The following is a 20,798-nucleotide window of genomic DNA, read 5'->3' as shown; positions in this document are numbered from 1 at the left end:
GAAACAAGCTCCAGGCTCCGAGCCATCAGCCCAGAGCCTGACGCTCGAACTCACAGACCGCGAGATCGTGACCTGGCTGAAGTCGGACGCTTAACCGACTGCGCCACCCAGGCGCCCCTGCTTTTTTTTTTTAATACATTGCTTTTTGTAATATAAAATGATGGAGCTGCTTGGGAAGAAAGTTGGGTAGTTTTTTGAGAAAAGTTAAACGTTAGAGTTACTCTATGACCCAGCAATTACACTCCTGGGTATATACACAAAAGAATGAAAGCATATGTTCACACAAAAATTTGTACATAAATGTCCACACCACCATTATTCATAATAGCCAAAGTGCAGGGACAGACCAAATGCCCATCAGCCGATGAACAGATCAATAAAATGTGGTACACAGACACGATACCTATTATTGTTTGGCAATAAACAGGAATGGAGGACTGATATATGTTACGACACAGATGAACTTTGAAAACACTATGCTAAGAGAAAGAAGTCAGACACAAAGGCTACATATTATACCCAGGCATACCTGAGACAGACTGCTGTTTCATACCACCACAATAAAGCAAGTATCATAATAAAGTGAGTCAAATGAAATTTCTTGCTTTCCCAGTTCATATAAGAGTTATGTTTACACTATACTGTAGTCTGTAAAGTGTGCCACAGCATTGTCTAAAATAGCGATGTAGTACCTTAATTAAAAATACTTTATTGCTGAGGTGCCTTGGTGGCTCAGTCGGTTAGGCGACTGACTCTTGATTTCAGCCAAGGTTGTGATCTCATGATCCCTGAGATTGAGCCCCGCATCGGGCTCTGCACTGACAGTGTGGAGCCTGCTTGGGACTCTCTCTTTCCCTCTCTCTCTGCCCCTCTCCCACTCGCACTCTCTCTTCCTTTCAAATAAATAAACCTAAAAAAAAATACTTTATTGATAAACACTGCTAAGCATTATCTGAACTTTCAATGAGTTGTAATCACTGATCACCATAACAAATGTAATAATCATGAAAAAGTTTGAAATATTGTGAAGAATTACCCAAATGCGACACACAGACACAAAGTTGGGAAAATGGTGCCAACAGACTTACTCAACACAGGGTTGCCACAAACCTTTGATTGTAAAAAACACAATATCTGTGTAGCACAATACAGTGAGGTGTGTCTGTAATTTAATTTATATCAAATGTCCAGAAAAGGCAAATCTATACAAATAGAAAGTGGATTAGTAGTTGCCTATCATTGGAGGGGAGGGAGTTAGGGAAATGGGGGGGGGGGGGGTGACTGCTGAAGGGTATATTGTCTCTTTGCATGGTGACAAAAAGTGTCCTAAATTGGTTGAAGTGATGGTTACACAACTCTGGGAACATACTCAAAACTGTGTTGTACACTTAAAAAAAGAGAAAAATACAGTCTCTGGAATCAGATGTGAGCTTGATTCTCAGGTCCATCATTCACTCTCTTTTTTTTCTTTAAGTTTATTTATTTATTTTGAGAGAGAGACAGAGATAGTGAGTGGAAGAGGGACAGAGAAAGAGGGAGAGAGAATCCCAAGCAGGCTCTGTGCTGTCAGCGTAGAGACCGACTCGGGGCTCGAACTCACAAACAATGAGATCATGACCTGAGCTGAACCAAGAGTCAGACGCTCAACCGACTGAACCACCCATGTGCACCCACCATTCGCTCTTGGTAGGACTTGGGGATATTATTTAACATTCCCAAATTAATTTACAGTTGTCCAATAAGAAGGAGCTGCAGTAAAAAATTGTTGTGAGAAGGTATTTTTAAGGCTTTGGGGCAAATATCAATCATATAGTAAAATAATAACGTTTTCTAACAATAATAACAAAATGATAAAATAATAACAAAATTCTATCATAAAATTGCCCACATGTATTGGTATATTACTGATTATTTGTGGCTGATTATTAATGATGGGAATAAAGAACTATTTTGTGATCAATAAAAGAAGATATTGCTTCTGAAAATGATGGGTAGCTACTTTACACCGAATGAATATAAAGCCTACTATAAATGAATTGAGTCAGAAGAGAGATATTTTCAGAGTGAGAAGAAAAGAATTGTTCACTTGGGAATGCAAGGCTGAGGAGGCTTCAGGAGAGGGAACTGGATTAGCAATAAATACAAGAGGAAAACACACCCAATTAACATTAGTGAAAAATTTGAATAAACATTTTTATTAAACACCTGTACAAGATCCTGGTGTAGGGAGTTTAAAAAAAGGAATATTACCTGTCTCCTCTATTCAGGGAAACTAGAGTCTAACAGAGTATACATACAAATTTGCAAACAGCCATAATAAAACAAACAAACAAAAAAAAAAAAACAAAAAAAAAACAACCATAATGTGAGAAGTATTGAAACAGTAATTTAAAGTGCTTTGGGAGGGGAGTGCCTGAATGGTTCAGTCGGTTAAGCATCTGATTCTTGATCTATCTCAAGTCTTGACCTCAGGGTTGTGAGTTCAAGCCCATATTGGGCTCCATGCTGGACGTGGAGCCTAATTAAAAAACAAAACAAAACAGGGGTGCCTGGGTGGCTCAGTCAGTTAAGCCTCTGACTTCGGCTCAGGTCATGATCTTGCAGTTTGTAAGCATGAGCCCCGTGTTGGGCTCTGTGCTGACAGCTCAGAGCCTGGAGCCTGCTTCAGATTCTGTTTTTCTCTCTCTGCCCCTCCCTCGTTCACACACACTCTCTCTCTCTCTCTCTCTCTCAAAATAAATAAACATTTACACACACACACACACACACACACCCATATATATATATACAAAACAAAACAAAAACAAAGTGCTTTGGGAGGGAAAGCCCAACTTTAATATAAGGAAGAGTTAAGAGTGGAAATGAAATTTGCACATCTGAGGAAATGGATAAATTTGAGACCAGCAAAATCTGAGCTTAAGAAACCTTCATGGTCCTACACTTCCATCATTATAATAATAACTATTTTCCAAATGGAAAATCATAGCATTTGCTTAATGCCAAAATATGTAAAGAAGGCTAAGTTGGCAGCAATACTCATGTTGGGAAGGTGTGAGGACTTAAACTCTATATGTGGTGGGAATATTTCTTTAAATTCCAAAAGTTGCTACAGGAACACTCCTTTCTCACTTTCCCATCCAATAAGGAAGGGAATCTTGGAAGCCCGTGGTGCTGATGTTCTTTGATTCCTACAAGTCTGTTGGATCACACCATTTTTCATATGTATGTATTACATCTTTAACAGAACACATGACTCAAAATATATTGTAATTTTGATTACAATACATGTAATTTTGTGTTTATTTTAGCTGTTAATTTTGTAAAAGCACTCAATATTTAATGTAATCAGAGAAAAACATTTTAATGAAGGAAATTTACTTGGTCTACGTTTTACCTCTAGAGTTTTGAAATATATAAAAGCAAGAGTCATCTAACTATGTATATATTTTTGTTTATCAAGACGATTTTAAAGTAGGGTATTCACATTTTTTAAACCAACTTTAAGCCCTCCTGGAAAAATTACTGGAGAATACTAGTTAGCTATTCAGAGAGTTATTAACTTTTTCCAGATCCCTAGAAATCAGGTTGCACCATATTGTGAGAGAGTTAATTTTTTCCTAAAGGTCTAATTTTTCCTAAAGTAACATAGCTTTTCTATACAAGCTTTTCATCAACAGAGCAAGCATTGATATTTTTCTCTTACCATCAGCCATTCTTTAATAGTTCACATTTAAGAGACCTAATCTGCACTCAAGAACTGTCATTCTCGGGGTGCCTGCATGGCTTAGTGGGTTAACCACGGCAGACGTCAGCCCAGGTCATGATCTCACAGTTTGTGAGTTTGAGCCCCACATTAGGCTCTGTGCTGACAGCTCAGAGCCTGGAGCTTGCTTCAGAGTCTGTGTCTCCCTTTCTCTCTCGCCACCCCTCCCCAGTTTGTGCTCTCTCTTTCTCTCTCAAGAATAAATAATAAACATTAAAAAAAAAAAAAAAGAACTGTCATTCTGAACACTCAAGGTGGAACATCTAACCCTAACTTGTACTATGATGTTAACTAGATATTATTTTTTTGAAGGCCTACTAGAAATACGTGACATATACAGTACAGTTAAATATGTTTTAGACAAAACATTAAATTCAATGGCAAAATTGTGGCATGACAAATATATTTAAAATTTTGGGACTGAAAATTTCATTTCATTCACTGACATCAACAAACTACCAAAATCATCTGCACTTTTATAATTTTGTTTTAAAAGACTCAGGCTGTAGATGTTGAAAATAAAATTATTACGCAGAAAAATACACAGATTGGGAATCCATTTAAATATAGATTTAAATATGTCTATTGGTATGTGAACATGTGGTAAAACAATAAAGAAACACAAAGAAAAGCCAAACAGCAAATTTCAGACAGTAGTCACCTCTGGGAGAGAGGAGAGAAAGAGAAAGTGATAGGGGAGGTGGGTTCACTAGATGCTTCAACTATATTGATCTAGGTTGGGTGGTAAGTATGTGGGGTTTTTTAATACATTTGTGTCTAACATGTTTCATAAAAAAGATCCACGCTGTAGGAACGCATCCTGCATAGGCACCCACATATCCTCTTTTCTTAATGAATTCTTAAAAAAATTTTTTTAAAATGTTTTGTTTATTTTTGAGACAGAAAGAGAGAGAGACAGAGTAGGAGCAGGGGAGGGGCAGAGAGAGAGGGAGACGCAGAATCCGAAGCAGGCTCCAGGCTCCGAGCTGTCAGCACAGAGCCTGACACGGAGCTCGAACTCACGGACCACGAGATCATGACCTGAGCCGAAGTCGGACGCTTAACCAACTGAGTCACCCAGGCGCCCCAAGAATTCTTTTTTTTTTTAAATGTTCATTTATTTTTGTGGGAGAGAGAGAGCATGGGAGCATGCACGTGCATGAATGGGGGAGGGGCAGAGAGAGGGAGAGAGAGGATCTGAGGCTGGCTCTGTGCTGACAGCAGAGATCCCAACGCAGGGCTGGAATTCATGAACCATGAGATCACGATGGTGAAATCAAGAGTCAGAAGCTTAACAACTGAGCCACTCAGGTGCCCCCACATATTACTCTTAATGTAGCTTACAGATTTTGTTTGTAGAGTTACAGAAATATGAAAGGACTCATCTTCTTCCCTTACTTCTTGCACACCATTTTGAAACGCCTCTAAAGGTAACTTTCTTAAAAGGAGCATCTCAAGTACCTGCAGGAATAAACGTGACTCTTGCGTATGCTGCGTCTGAAGAAGCCCTTGCACCCGTCACAGCTTGATGCTCCATAATGCTTTCCTGTCGCTCTGTCCCCACATATAGCACATAGACAGTTGACACCATTGTCTGTGGTATTCATACTTGTTGTCTCTGGAGCAGAGCTCTCTGTTGAAGAAAAAGCAGAGTAGCCTTCAAGTTAATACTAAGTATTTCTTTGTTTAAGTTACCCTACTAATGATTCACAGGCTCAAAACAGTCCATTCCTTGGCTTCTTGGAGTGCACCAGGGGTCTCCTTTTAACTGCTGACCACTTCTGCCAGTCTCCATTCCAGTTTCCCTTCTCATATTTCTGAACATTGAGCTTTGGGATACCAGAGGTCTCAGTCCCCCCAAATAAACTCTTTCCCAAGGAAAGCTTATCCAGTCACATGATGTCAAATATGTGTACGATGAAAAATCCCCAGATTTTATCTCTAGCCTTGATGCCTTCTGTGAGTATCAGTCTGAAATGCCCAAATACCTATTTAACAACTTCACTTTGAAGTTTAATAGGAATTGCAAATTAATGTATCAAAAAGAGAACTCTTTATTTTTCCCCTGAACTTGTTCTTTTTCAGTCTTCCTTATGTCAGTTAATGGTACCCAGTACTTGGGATCAATGACATGGTAGTCTTCATTGGATTCTCTCCTTCATTGTTCGTATCCAATCTAATAGTAAGTCCATGTTTGGAACACATATCAAATCCACGACTTTTCATCCTTTCACCAAGGCAAGTCGTAAGCGATCGACTATCATCCTTCACTTGGATTACTGCAATAGCCTCTTATCTAATTTTTCTATTTCCACCCTTGCTCCCTCCTCTACTGTTTATTACCCCAAAGTGCTCTTGGAATGAGAAATTCGCCTCCTATTAGCCTTCTGCACCCAACCCTCAGAAACAGAATAAAGTTTATACATCATGTAAAGCCCTGCATGGTAAAGCCCCCTCCCACCTCTCTGATCCCATTACTTGGTACTACTTTTCATCCTGTTCGCTGTTCTCCAACAATGTTGCCTTTTTTACTCCCTTGAAGCCTGTTTCCATCTCAGTCTTTACATTTGCTGTTCCTTCTGCCACCAAGAAACGTTCTTCCCCAAGGATGTCTGTGAGCTGCTCCAATGTCACACTTTTCTGTGAAATAGTCTCTGAACACCCATCTCAAAGAGTTAGCTCTAATCCGCCCCTCAAGTAGAATCTAGAACCATGCCTATTTTTTTTAAATAGCTGCTTCATTTTTTAAAACTATATTACGTATGGGTCTGTTCATTTATCGCCCCTCTTTAACTACAGAATATAAACTTCATGATGTTAGAGAATGCAGATCTGTTGTAGGCACACACCCCCGTCTTCCAGCTCTCAGAACTGTGCCTGGTGTAAAGTGAACATTTAATGCATAGTTTTGAAGGAAAAGACTTAAAAACCTCCACATGAGTGTTTTCATTTAAGTATTTCTTAAATAAATCAACATAAAATTGTATGAAAATATCAACATGGTAACAGCTCATCATATTTTGAATATAACAAAAGGCAAAATTAAAGGTTGTGACCTCCGATTATATTCTGTGAAAATACATATATTCTACTTACTGATACTTTTGAGTAGGAAGACATTACCATATATAATTTCACCAAGTTAAGAAAAACCTCAATGGGAATAGGTTTAAGGGTTAATCATGTGACATTACAGCGTTTAAATCTAGGAACTTTTCTTTTGGTAACATAAATAAAAGAGACATTAGGAATATGGCAGCTAGAAGTATCAGGATTGATTATATTCTAGGAAGCTTTTGGAAGTAGGAAAAAATTCAACTCTTGTTTCCAGTTTAATGCTATACTTAATATATTGTTAACAACATTATTCTAAAACACACAGCATAGACAACACTTGGAAAAGTCAGTAGTGTTAAGTATTTAGGGTAAACCTGCCCTTACTATTTAGTAATCTACAGTCTTTAAAAAAAAATCATGATTAATCTGACAAACACATTATTAAATGTCTCTAATCAAATCTAAACATAAGGAAGAAAAATAGTGACTTCCTAAGATTTGAACCTAAGATTACATGTTCTTTTTAATTCTCTTTGTGCTAAAATTTCAGAATTCCTTTTCTGGTGGTTTAAAAAAAAAATCTTCCCACTAATAAGCTATTGTTTATTTAAATATAGCAAGAATAGCAGTTGTAAACTTGAGGAGCATAGCAGAACATTACCATATCCTGAGTACAAGATACATTCTCAATCCTGAAGTACACACACACACACACACCCCTTTCAAAGTATACATAATTACCGGATTTTAGTAGTTCTAACAATTACAGCTAATCTTGGACAAGATTTTTACTTGAATTAAAGTCTAAATACAAAGTCAACAGTAAACTGTTGTATTTATTATTCAAATCCGCGAACTCTAGACAATTCATGCCTTCTTTAAAGTTAAAATGTTACAGTAGATAAATACCAAGGGCTCCGTGAGGCTAAACATTAGCCTGTCAAGTAGTAAGGTTATAATATAAGCCTTTATTTCCTTTCATATTGTGTTCGGTGTTAAAACTTGATAGTCATTTTAAATGCAGTTTCTCATCAGTAGTCACTGAGAACTGAAATGACAGGGGTAGGCAGCCAGTAAAGCCTCCCGCCTTCCGTATGTCATTTTAAATACTGCATAGAAAATGTACTTCACAGCCAATCTGCCAATATTACCTACTGCTGTGATTTACTGTAAATAAAGTAATGCTGAAACTGTTCTTTTTACTCTGACAGGCCCATGACAGAATTCTGAGGTCACTTTATTACACATAGCTTGACTCTTTAAAAGCCTCCACATAAAATAGCCGTAGCATTCTTAATTTAAATTTTGTGACGAAATGCAAAAGCTCAGATTTGTGGTCTTAAAAAACAAGCTCCGAATTCTTCAGCAAGAAAACTCAGAGCTACCTCCTGAGCGGTAGCTCACTTTTAACCCTCCCGTTATACCTACTTTTCTCTATACCTACAAGCAGATGAGAACTCACCGTTTGAATTATATAGAATCTGCATAGTTTCAAACTCCAAGGTTGTATACGTTGGGTCCAAAACTTCACTGTAATTTGCCATGTCCATGTCCAGTATTGGTTCCGATACCCTCATCATTGACTGAGGAACACACATACAAGTGGCGCCACAGGCCAGCGTGTGTGATGGCTGTTGGGCTTTCAATCTGTGAGTGATAATCCAAAGTTAACTGTAACTGAGTGACTTATGCGCTGCCGTGGGAGGAGCTGTAAAACTGTAAACTCCTCAGCAGGCCATATTCTGCTCATTTCTTTCTCTTTTATGGCATACGAAAGCAATTCCTTGTGATAATCTTGGAATGCTTCGTGGAATCACCTTATCTGAAGTGCTTAGTGGACTAACATGATTTCCTAAATTGATTCCCAGTAGACAATAAATGATGTCATTAAGTAGTTAAAAATAGAAAAGAGAATCTCTCAGTCTTCAACAATTTATAACAGGATTTATCCCAGGTAAGGGGCTGAAATCACCTACCACGGATTCTAAAAGATGGGACTTTACTGTGTCAAGACTGTAAGTTAACACTTAACGTAAGCTCTTAATTTCAATTTTTCTTACTGTACAATAGAGCTGTGTTTATGTTGTAATTTGAAGTGACAGGGATTTATGATATGCTCAGTAGCAGCCTGGGCATTACCCTAATATGGTTTAACATATCCTCCTTAACTCTCTACTTATGAATCTGTGTCCTTTGAATGTTTGTAAACTGCCCAAGGACAGAACTAGTAAAGTTGTTAGTATATTGTGGGCATTCTGTGACTAAGAGCTACATGATTAAGGTATCATTTCTTCTGACTTCTGACAGCTATTACATTCTAAGCCTTACACGGAAATAAACCTATCCTTAACGTGTGTGTCTACACATTCCCATCATCCACCTTCTAATATCTAGCATCCACATGGCACACTATAACTTTTGCAAGCACATGTGACAAGGAGCATTTAGAATTCAGGGAACATTTAGAAGATACTAGCCAATGATTATATTTTACTTCTGAGAATACGTCTATTGATTTTATCTTCCAAGAAAGAATTCCAGCCACATTTACATTATAAACACAGAATCTCATTTCCTACATTTGTTAAAGATTCCTGCAAAGTAATATTTCTTATTCAATTTCTTAATACAATAAACCTTGTGAATAGTGCATCTTAAAAATTATTATCTTTTCCTCTGGGAAGGCTGGCCTCTTAAACTCGAAACTATGTGAAGCATTTGTTGATGAAAACAAGAGTCACGTTAGCAACCAAATTCATTAAATCAAACAGCAATCACTGGAATTGTCTACTTGCCTTCATATTCTGTAGCACTCTTAATTGTGAGGATGATATCTGAGGGATACATTTAAGTGACTGATTCTCTTTAGTAAGAGCTATTGGTAGTTATTCAGTTTTTGGAGAAGTGGACAGCAAGCGAATCCCGTGGTTTTCATTCTCATGAGGCAGTTCCCATTGTGGTGAAGTGACACAGACATGTTTCCTGTGTCAACCAAAGCAGTGAACTGTGCATAGCCCACCATCTTTCCCATCTATGTAGTAACTAAACAATGATGAGGAATGTCACCCGTGAAAGTGTACCGACAGAAGGAAAAGAAGAAAAGAAGAAGGTAGAGAGTTATTCATATATAAGATTCAAATCACTAAAAGAAATGTGACTACAGCTCAGGAAAACAATACTATCATAATTTATTGTTCTACTCCATCTTGTGCCTAGGGGTGCCGTCGCTATTGGATCAGTGCTATTTCCTCAAAGGGGAAAGGAGCTACCCATTCATCTCAGCACAGATCCTCAAGTAGTCACTAGCAATTAATCAGAGCTAGCTTTCAAGATGAAACCTGTTTCTCATCCATGTTATTGTAAATCATTTTCTTCATTTTATAGAGTAAAAACTTGCGAATTTCCAGAAAATATAGCAGCAAATAGCAAGCATATCTCCTCAAATGGGCAGTTTGTCTTCCTAATGATATTCAGATGTGGAAACACCCACAGAGTCCAGTCAGCCTCAGTCTAGCAAAGGACAGACTCTCTTTAGGTTTTTTTTTTTTTGTTTGCTTTTTTTGTTTTGTTATTCTCAAAGAAATCACAAAGTACAGTAGAAGTCTTCTTTTCTTCAATGCGAGGATTGGTAACTGGATGAGCAAATAAAATAATTAAAACAGAATTGTGAAAATGGTGTATCCATACTTAATAGCATATTTGACTTGAATATGCAAATCGCTCTTTTCAACACATTTTTAAAATGTTTATTTATTTTGAGAGAGAGAGAAAGAGCGTGCAAACAGGGGAGGGGCAGAGAGAAAGAATCCTAAGCAGGCTCTGAGCTGTCAGTGGAGATAATGTGAGGTCATAAGATCATGACCTGAGCCAAAATCAACACTTGTACACTTAACTGACTGAGCCACCCAAGCTCCCCTAAATTGCTAGTGTTTTGTTGGAAAACCAAGAGTTTTCGTCTGAATAAGAACCCACTGCTTGTGATTCTTTATTAATTTTTTGCTTGTATAAATCTCATACACTGTCTTTAATGTCTAGTTTTTGTCTTAATGGAGGAAAAAAGTCAAAGCTATATGTAAACACTAAGTGCAGAAGCCTTTTAGAATTTTATACTTTTTCAAAATATTTTATATGTTTTAATCAACTTGCTTTTATCCACTTCCAAAGTATTTCCCTAGGTTTTTATTGGGGAAAAAAATCTCTTTTTAATACTCACGTTTCATCAGATTATGCAATGTTTAACTAAAGCATGATGAAATAATAAGCATAAATGATGTAACAAATACAGTTGACCTTTGATAACTATATATAGTTGGTGAGATGGTCAGGGAACATTGCAACACTCTTCACAACAGCCAAGGTGGAGACAATAGAAATGTCCATCACTGGATGGATGGATAAAGAAAGTATGCTATACAATAAAATACCATTCAGCCTCAAAAAGGAATAAACTATTGATGCATACTACACCAAGGATACACCTTAAGAACATTATGCTAGGTAAAATAAACCAGTCACAGAAAGGCAGGGACTACATGATTACACTAATATAAGAAATCTAGAGTCAAACTCATAGATTAAAAAAAATGAATGGTGGTTGCCAGGGACCAGGGAAGGGAGAAATGGGGAGTTGATAATAAAAGAGTATAAAATTCCAGCTAAGCAAGATGAATAAACTATAGATAATCTGCTGTACAACATTGCGACTGTCAATAACATTGTACACTTAACAATTTGTTAAAAGAGTAGATCTCATGTTAAGTGTTCTTAGTAAAATAAAATAAAACAGATTTACGAAAAAAATCTAAACTACATCATGGGAAAAAGATCAACCTTATTAGCAATTAGAAAAATGTAAGATAAAACAATGCTATTAAAACAAACAAAAAAAGTGTCTACTACTTAAGGAAGTTAGCCCATCCTAGAAACTAATTAGTGTGTTCCACAAAGGAAGTTGAAAACCTGAGTTAACTCAGGGAGTTGGCTAAATGGAGATTAAAGTTTTTCTCGTATTGATTTTAACATGAGATAACTTGTTAAGTAATTTCTATTCCTCCTTATGACCAATCCCTTTTCTCTACTTCTAAAATTAATTAGGCTAAATTCAGAATATTTTTATTTGCTTTAAGAAGAATAGGGAAGGACAATCAGATGGGTGAGAAAGAAAAGAAAAAAAAAGAAAAAGAAGAAAGTGTCACAGAGAAACATTTAGTCATGGTTACTTTTAGAGTTTTAATTATGCATCACAATCTAAGGAAGTATCACATTCTTTAGTATTTTTTGTGTTTTCCACTCAATAGTGATTGTGGAATTTTCATAATTCAGTAAATGTGATATTTGGAAACACATCCATGGCATAATTGAACAAAATAAAACATAATTTAATTGTATAAACTTTAGATACATAAAACAGTTATGGTATTTGTATATTTTCACATTAAAATTCATTTATTTTCAGGAAAAGGACAAATGGACATCACACAGGGAGTCTTTCATTCTTGTTTCCCCAAGCCCTTCTTATGGGTAACATTCATTAAGGCAACATTAGATTAAAAGCTTAAATCGTTATTAAAAAACTATATTAATTTTATGTCTAGGTGACATAGAAACAATTATCCTACATAAATGGGTTTAGTAACCCTATATTCAGCATAAATTTATGAGTACTTTCAAGCTTACTTTTAAAGGTTTAATTGGGGAAAACATCAAATATTCATGCTAATTCCTAAGGCAGTAATTTAGAGTAAGTAGCATACATTTTCTAAAGTAGAAATATATTAACTTAATCTAGGCCTAAAAATATAAATATATATGGTAAACTATGACCTACTGAAAATCTCTCTTAACAGAGGTCACTTTGTAGTAACGTTCTGTAAGCTGAGCAAAATGTTACTGTTCTTTAGTGCGATATCATGGTTTGTAGGCAAAGATGGATCTTCTTAGTCCTAGTCAAGGTAAATACCCCAGACAGAAAAGAGAATATTACTTGTAGCTAAAAGGTCGATTTTAAAAAGCACAACTAATGTTCTTGAGAAAGGTTTCTCTCTTAGCAATGGTTTTCTAAACTGACATATGAAATATGGTATTTAAATTTCTTTAGAGCAACATAACGAGATGAAAACTACAGGGTGTTTAAAGGAGTGTTATGCTAAGTGAAATAAGTCACACAGAGAAAGACACATACCATATGTTTTCACTCTTATGTGGATCCTGAGAAACTTAACAGAAGACCATGGGGCAGGGGAAGGAAAAAAAAAACAGAGAGGGAGGGAGCCAAACCATAAAAGACTCTTAAAAACTGAGAATAAACTGAGGGTTGATGGGGGGTGGGAGGGAGGGGTGGGTGGGTGATAGGCATTGAGGAGGGCACCTGTTGGGATGAGCACTGGGTGTTATATGGAAACCAGTTTGACAATAAATTTCATATTAAAAAAAAAAGAAGAAGACATCAACTCAATTCACTATTGACTCAAGATACTAGTAGAAACATTTCTATCTTATCTGGAAGACTATTAAGCCTGTTAAATTGTTCTATACTTCATATTTGATTTAGTCATCCCTTCATAGCATGATTTAAACTAGAACACAGCTAACAAAAATCAAGGTTATTTTCATAAAAGAATTTTCATGAAAATGATTTTGATTTTTATTCGCCTGTGTTCTAGTTTACATTCCATAAAACAATCTTCATGAGAATAATTTGGGATGTTAATATCAATATTAAAACAGTTTATCTTAAAGTCAGAGTTAATAAAATTTGTTCTGTGATCATATTTCTTTGAGGTTACTTTTCATTACCAAAAATACTATATTAATCCCCAAAGCACATTAGTAGTCCCTCTTGTTTCCATATTCCACCTTTTCAAGTAGGAAGATTACACAAATGCGATCACAAACGTGAATAACCATCCACATCAGCTCAGTGTGGTTTTCAATGGAAGGACACCATTATTAAATGGAGGATCTGCCCAGGAAAATGATTTATTAAGCTACTTTTCACATCTCAAAAATCACTTCATTAAAAAAATCATTATTTTCCTTGCCGCCACTGTCTTGACCTGTGATTGCTCTTCTGAAATAGAAATTTTGTGTCTTCTCTCTACTTTAGTGACAAAAAACAAGCGTTAAAAAATTAAAACAAACAAAATAGACATTTGAATCTTCAAAGCAAGCTGTTATCACCGACATGCAAAGAAAGCAGTTTGGAATTGACTGTAATGATGGGATTCTATTTTCAAAGAGCTTCATAAGTCCTCTCTTAAAGTCCGGATTAGATACCATTTTTATATAAGCAAAAGCTTTTTGTCTTTTTTGGCCTTGTTTTTTTTTCTTTCTTCTTAGATCTAGCTGACGACCATGCAATGAGCAGCAGAGCCAAATAACTCATTTAATCAAAGCCACTCCCAACATTAAAAAATGCCTATTATTATTATTTTTGAAGCACACTTCTATCTTAAAATTGCCAAAAAAATTTAAAATTTAAACCGAACTTCTATAGATTTTGTTTACATATTTTTATAAATCTCTCTTTAATTATCCATGGCTCAATTTCTGTTGCTTTTTTAAAAATGTTTTATTTATTTTTGAGAGTGAGAGAGAGACAGAACATGAGCAGGGGAAGGGCGGAGAGAGACAGAGGGAGACAGAATCCAAAGCAGGCTCCAGGCTCTGAGCTGTCAGCACAGAACCCAATGCAGGGCCTGAACTCATGAACCATGTGATCATGACCTGAACCCGGAAGATCATGACCTGAGCTGAAGTCGGACGCTTAACCAACTGGGCCACCCAGGCGCCCCAAATTTCTGCTGCTTTTTAATTCATGACTGTAGCCCAAGGAAACAATTGTAAATCCTTATTTTAGATCCATCTTGTATCTGATCAATGAAAATAGCTCACATCACTACTAAAAGATGCCATTTGATAGTAAAATCTAAACACATTGCACAAAGATACACAACACCTTATGAAATAGCTGACTTAGGTTAAAAATACGTTACTACTCTTTATAATATTAACAATTACCTCAGCTATTCATATATTTTCCTCTAAACTATTCTCTCAACTGTTCATATTTTCTCACTAAAACATCAGCTTATGATTTAAAAGTAGTTACACAAATAAATGTAAAACCCCAACTAAAGAAGAGTGGAAGCTGTATTAGAATGAAATCAGTTACTGTTAGGATAGACAAAGGGGCACTGCACATCTGAGACCTAAATGTAACCAAGAAAACACTCTGAGTAACAGCGTAGAGGTGATAGGAGAAATCTGCATATATTAAACCTAGCTTCAAGGTCAGTTGCCTTGTGATTCAAAACAGACTCTCCTTTTCAAAAGATAAGGAGCTGATTAGTACTAAATTATTAACTGGAATATAGATTATACTGGCAAGGAAAATAAAAAAAGCCAGGGTATAAGGAACGTTAGGATTCGATAGTCACTACTTCTGCATTTCCTTTTTACAATGGGTATTATCATTGTTGCCACTGCAAACTCAGCAAAGTTGGTCAGAATATTTAAGATTGTGGTAGCATTCTGATACCAAAGTTGCTGTATTATGCAAAATGAAGGGAAGGAAGTTATCAGTTTGGGCCAGTACCTATTTCAAATATGTTCTGAAGAGGTATAATGTTAAATAAAAATAGCAGCAGTTTTAGTATGCTGACTGCACAGTTAGACTTGAACATTTTGAACAAATGTATTGTGATCGTAAACTTTAGCATCTGGGAGCCAAATCTATCCATCCACCCACCCATACACACATACACACATAAGAGTTACTGTTTCTTCATGTAAAAGATGTAGTAACAGACTATCCCCACAGTCATAGAGTCAAGAACTCAAACTTCCTCCTTAAAGCTTTTTTTATCTACATGGAAAAACAACATATCAATGTGATATTTTATGTAGATAAAACTAAACAACATTTGCATCTCCATTTAGTAAAGGTAGGTATATGATTGACTCATTTGAAATGTTAAATATTTCACTTCCTTTTATATAGATTGTTTTTGAAAAAAGCAATTGTTTTTTTGAAAATACCATAATGAAGTGTTTCTTTTAGAATAAAAATACAGAACAAAATTAAAGTGATATTAATAGCAAACAAATATTAACTTAACTTGAACTACACATCGTAAGTAAGGTCATGGCTTTTGGCAATGTGTTAAGTTTCAAAGTTAACACAAGTTACTATCACTCTCAAGTAAGTAATTTGTAATTGTTTAATATTTAACCTATACATTAGGCTAGTGATTCACAAAATCTGCTGAAAATTAGAATCATCTGGAAAACTTTTAAAGACCTCAAGGCCCTAGTTGCATCATATTCTAACTTAATTAGAATGTCTGGGAGTGGAATCAGGTGTCAGTCTTTTAAGCAATTTGTAGGTGATTCCCATGTGCCACAAAGTCTGAAAGTTCCTGAAGGCATAGACCTTATGTTCTTTATTCATTACTGTATCTCCAGGGCCTAGAATATTGTCTGCCACATGGTGAACACTCTCCAAATACTTACTGAATATATGAATAAAATAAAGATGCAAATAATTAACTTTGACACAGGACAGCATTCATATTGAACATATAAGTACATTTTGTAGGTCAAGCACTTTTGTAATCACTGAGTAATTTTATATGAGCCAATAGAGAAAGTCCCTACTCTCATGAAACTTCTTATCAAGTAATAATACTAACTATTATTATAATAAATAATAATTACATATTTTTTCATAAAGAGATCATTAAACCATTGTCTTTCCAGTGGATCCACAAAACTGGAATGAAAAATATAATTAGTATTTTATACATTTAGACCTTGAAATGGCTAACTTACTGGTTTGCAGGTAAATACAAATAGGTATAAGTAAACCCTCTTATTCAGTGACTCCCCACTGACTGTCTTAATTTACATTGTTGTTTATCCTTAGGTATTTCAGAGGGACAATGCTGCAAAACCTGAATTGGCAAATAGAATCTTTGCTCCTAGGGGAAATGGGGCTAAATTCCTGTGAGCTTCTGGTCACAATTTTATCAACCAATCAATTTGCAACCTCGCTTTATGTGAGTTTCTGTCCAAAGATCACTTATGTAATATATATATATATATATATATATATATATATATATATATATATATATGTGTGTGTGTGTGTGTGTGTGTGTGTGTGTATACATATATATATCCCTTATGTAATATATATACACATATATATATATCCCTTATGTAATATATATATGTGTATATATATGTATATATTGTTGATCCAGTAACACTGAACTCACAGCCAAAAGCATTGTAACTCATGCTTGAACAAAGCTCATCTAAAATGTACTTTCGCTGCAAGACACATCACAGCCTTCTTGCAATTTGTAATACTAGACAGTACTTCAGTAGTACATCTGGGGATCATTTTAAATAGCCAAACCACCAACAAAAAGCACAAACATGAGAAAAGCGTGGCATGAAAGATGTGAAAAGGATACTTTTTGGTACGAGAGCGGAAACAAGAAGGCAGAGCATTGTCTTGTATGATCTCAACTGAGAACCCGCTTCTGGAGCAATTCAAACTTTTCACCAGTCAGCAGACCCACAAATGACTGCGAATGTACCTTGAGTATTGATTTTGAGGTCAGAAATAAATTTTAGCAAATAGGCTTATCTGCAAGCATGGAACCCACAAATGATGAAGATCCACTATATATACAGATATGCAATTATTACTGAGGTTTTCAATATGCAGCAAAAAGAAAACTATTCATTGGTTGTGTAACATATTAATTATATATTGAAATAAAACTTCCTGAGATTTGTAAAGTCCTTTGTAGTCTTTAAATTAAATATTTAAAAAGTTATGTTTCTGTTACTAGTATTTGGGTTTCAAATGTAAAGAAAAATTTTACATATATATATATATATGTATATATTATACATATATATATGTATATATTATACATATATATATATGTATATATTATATATATATATATATGTATATATTATATATATATAAACTTTTTCCCTTTGAGGTTTGTCCATTTTTGTTGATCCAACCTCCTAATGTTTATTTATCATTTATCTTATTTATTTATTTATTATTTATTTATTTATTTATTTTTCAGAGAGAGAGTGAGATCGTGCACATGTACATGCTGAGGAGGGGCTTAGGGAGAGATAGAATCTTAAGGAGGTCCACACCCAGCGTGGACCCCATCTTGAAGCTTGATCTCATGATCATGAGATCATGATCTGAGCCAAAATCAAGAGTCAGACGCTTAACTGACAGATATACAGACCCCCTATAAGTCATTTTATTCGATATAAGAAACCAAACAGTAACTTTTCAATTCGAAGCCCCTAAAATTAAAAACTGTATTTCTAAATTTATAATAAAAAAATCAGCCAGTAATTTCACTGTGATGTTAGGTTATGAAAGTAAATGGAAAGTTTGTTCAGGCAAGCACTGTTACAGTCGCATTAATTAAGGTAACTTAATTTTTCAGTGATAAATATTCACCATGATAGCAGAAATAATGTTCTTCCTACTGTTCTCCCTTTAGCTGTGGTTAAAAAAGAAAAGAAAAGAAAATGAAAAGAACAACTTAGGTTAGAAATATGGGCCTCTGGAAAAGTTTAAGCCGTGAATATGTACTATTTAAATACATATTTATATCAGAATACTAGGAGCAAAAATTGTTTTGCTTAAGTGTTAAGAGCACATCATAATAATGTTTATGGTATTACTACTATATTTTAAAGTGATTAAAAGTTAACAGAATAATTTCACTAGTATAGTCTCTTTCAAGTAGAAAAACTATTTAGTAAGCTATATACTAAAAAACTATATAGTAAAACTATACAGTATCTGATATATTTTTCACAGAGCTGAAGCTTAAACAGTTTTGAGGGGACTCTTGAAGAGAAATTAAATTTCTAGAAACACACTGCCAAGGCCCTGACAGGGTCCAGAAGGGGCTCATACAACAGATGTGCCTTGAAATTGAAGTTTCATTAGCTTCCCTTGAAATCTAACCCTGACTTACTAAATACAACTGAAAAAGAGGCAACTCCTTCTTTTTCTCTTCCTCATAATACTCATTTTTTTTTTTCTGTTTGCTGCTATTTTATTTTGGAGTCTCATGCATTTAAAATTACCATCACTATTTAGAAATATGATTCTAAATTTTTATTGCAATGATTCCTCCATTTTAAAATATGATTTTAGATCTCAATTTTTTTTAACTAAGAGCTACACCCAATGTGGGACTTGAACTCATGACCCTCAGACCAAGAGTCACATGCTTTACCAACTGAGCCAGACAGGTGTCCCTGCATCTTTAACTTTTTAATTAATCTTTTCACCCTAGAATGTTTTTCTGTCACATAGAGTAAAACTTTTCCATAGTATTATAAGTGGGGACCAAAAACTTCAATCTGGTACTATGAGGTCAATAAAATTACCCAGGTGAGCCTCGTTGGCTTAGAGGTGAAATGTCAGGTGCCTTAATCCAAGTCTTTCCAGGTTTCAGAGGTAGTTTGGACATGATAACATCTGAGCATCAAGGCTGAAATATTAATGGAGAAGATTCTGGATATTGTCATTGGTTAGAATGACACCAAGAATACTAGAATGGTCAAAAACATTATCTCCAAACTCTCAATATTATGAAATAGGTCATTGCATATTATATACATATATATATATATATATATATATATATATATATATATATATATATAAATATACACAAAGACTTTTATATATAAAATGGAACTCATTTACCCACAGAAAACAAAAAGCTTTCTTTTCTGATTTTCCTAACTTTATCTTGGTGAAATTGTTCTTCTAGTAATAAACACACACACACACACACACACACACACACACACACACACACATTTAACAATGACAGCAAATTCAGCCCACCTTAATCTTACTGATTCAATGACCAAGTCATATTTATCCTAAATAATACATTTTTCATTTATCCGTACCTATTCATCCCCACAGTCTTCCTAATTCAAGATGGAATCACTTCCTGTGTGAACTATTGCAACAGCCTCCCAATCTTTTCACTTGCTCCTTCCTCTCCCTCATCCATTTCATCATGTGTATTCTATTCTGTATACAGGCTACTATTCCTAAGATACATATTTTATGTTACTGTTCTGATAAAAAAAATGTAATGACTCCAACAACTTAAAAAGCATATGGTATGGACATAAATACATAAAGTAGGTTTTCAAGACTACTTATGATACAACCCTAAATGATGAAATATTTCTCAAGACAATCATTTTAATCAGACAGACTGATCTTGTAATTTCTTGAGTCATTGCTCCTTACTGAGGAAGATGAGGTTGAATATGTAATTACAGAATGTTTTGAAATGATGACTGAAGTTTCCTTTTACTTGTCTCCAAATTTACAGCAATTCTTTCCAGAGTTATAATCTTACCTATTCATATTCCTTATTGTGCCTAGCACAATACTATGCATATGTGTAGCATAAATTTTTATTTAGTAAATATATTAATAGGAAGTCAACCCACATGAAATGTGTGTATGCTATAGGTCTCTAAAAGGTGCTCATATCTCTATGTTCAAATTCTAATCTGTGGATTCATGGGAGTGTATAGTTGCAAAACGTTATCAAGCTGTACACTTATGTATCTGTATTATACTTCAATAAAGAGTATAAAAATTAATCTGCTGTAAGATTGTATCTTAAGGAAGTGTTACTATTTCTAGCAGTTTAAGGTAGCCCATATAAAGTATCTTCTATTAAATGTTTTCATTATACAGCACACAGCAGCCCATTAGGAATATTCTTAGAAAAGTAACAGTTATTGACAGTCTCATGAAAATTACAGACAAGCAAATACATAGTTATTTTTTCTGGTCAGTTATAATCAATTAATTTTGTTAATGAAATGTAACCTTTTTACTAAGCTCAATAGTCTAATCAGTATTATGGATTTT

The 20,798-nt window shown here is 35.0% G+C and overlaps 1 protein-coding gene across 2 annotated transcripts in view; it reads right to left on the bottom strand.

Annotated features, from left to right (window-relative positions):
* HNF4G (hepatocyte nuclear factor 4 gamma) overlaps window positions 1-20,798 on the bottom strand; it is a 127,981-nt gene that overhangs the window by 21,315 nt on the left and 85,868 nt on the right. Inside the window, exons 1-2 of one of the 2 annotated variants that reach the window (XM_019453312.2) lie at window positions 8,283-8,467; window positions 5,225-5,396 (exon numbers count right to left, since the gene is read on the bottom strand). In XM_019453312.2, coding sequence (XP_019308857.1) covers window positions 5,225-5,396; window positions 8,283-8,418 — 308 coding nt within the window. In that variant the 5' untranslated portion in view covers window positions 8,419-8,467. Of the gene's footprint in view, window positions 1-5,224; window positions 5,397-8,282; window positions 8,468-20,798 lie in introns of those variants that run through there. The other variant, XM_019453313.2, reaches the window with a different exon arrangement.

The sequence above is a fragment of the Panthera pardus genome, unplaced genomic scaffold, assembly GCF_024362965.1.
Source record: "Panthera pardus isolate Hobbes unplaced genomic scaffold, ASM2436296v1 HiC_scaffold_7, whole genome shotgun sequence".
NCBI classification, from domain to species: domain Eukaryota; kingdom Metazoa; phylum Chordata; class Mammalia; order Carnivora; family Felidae; genus Panthera; species Panthera pardus.
Note: the sequence above shows the minus strand (reverse complement) of the source record. Positions and strands in the feature narration are given on the sequence as shown.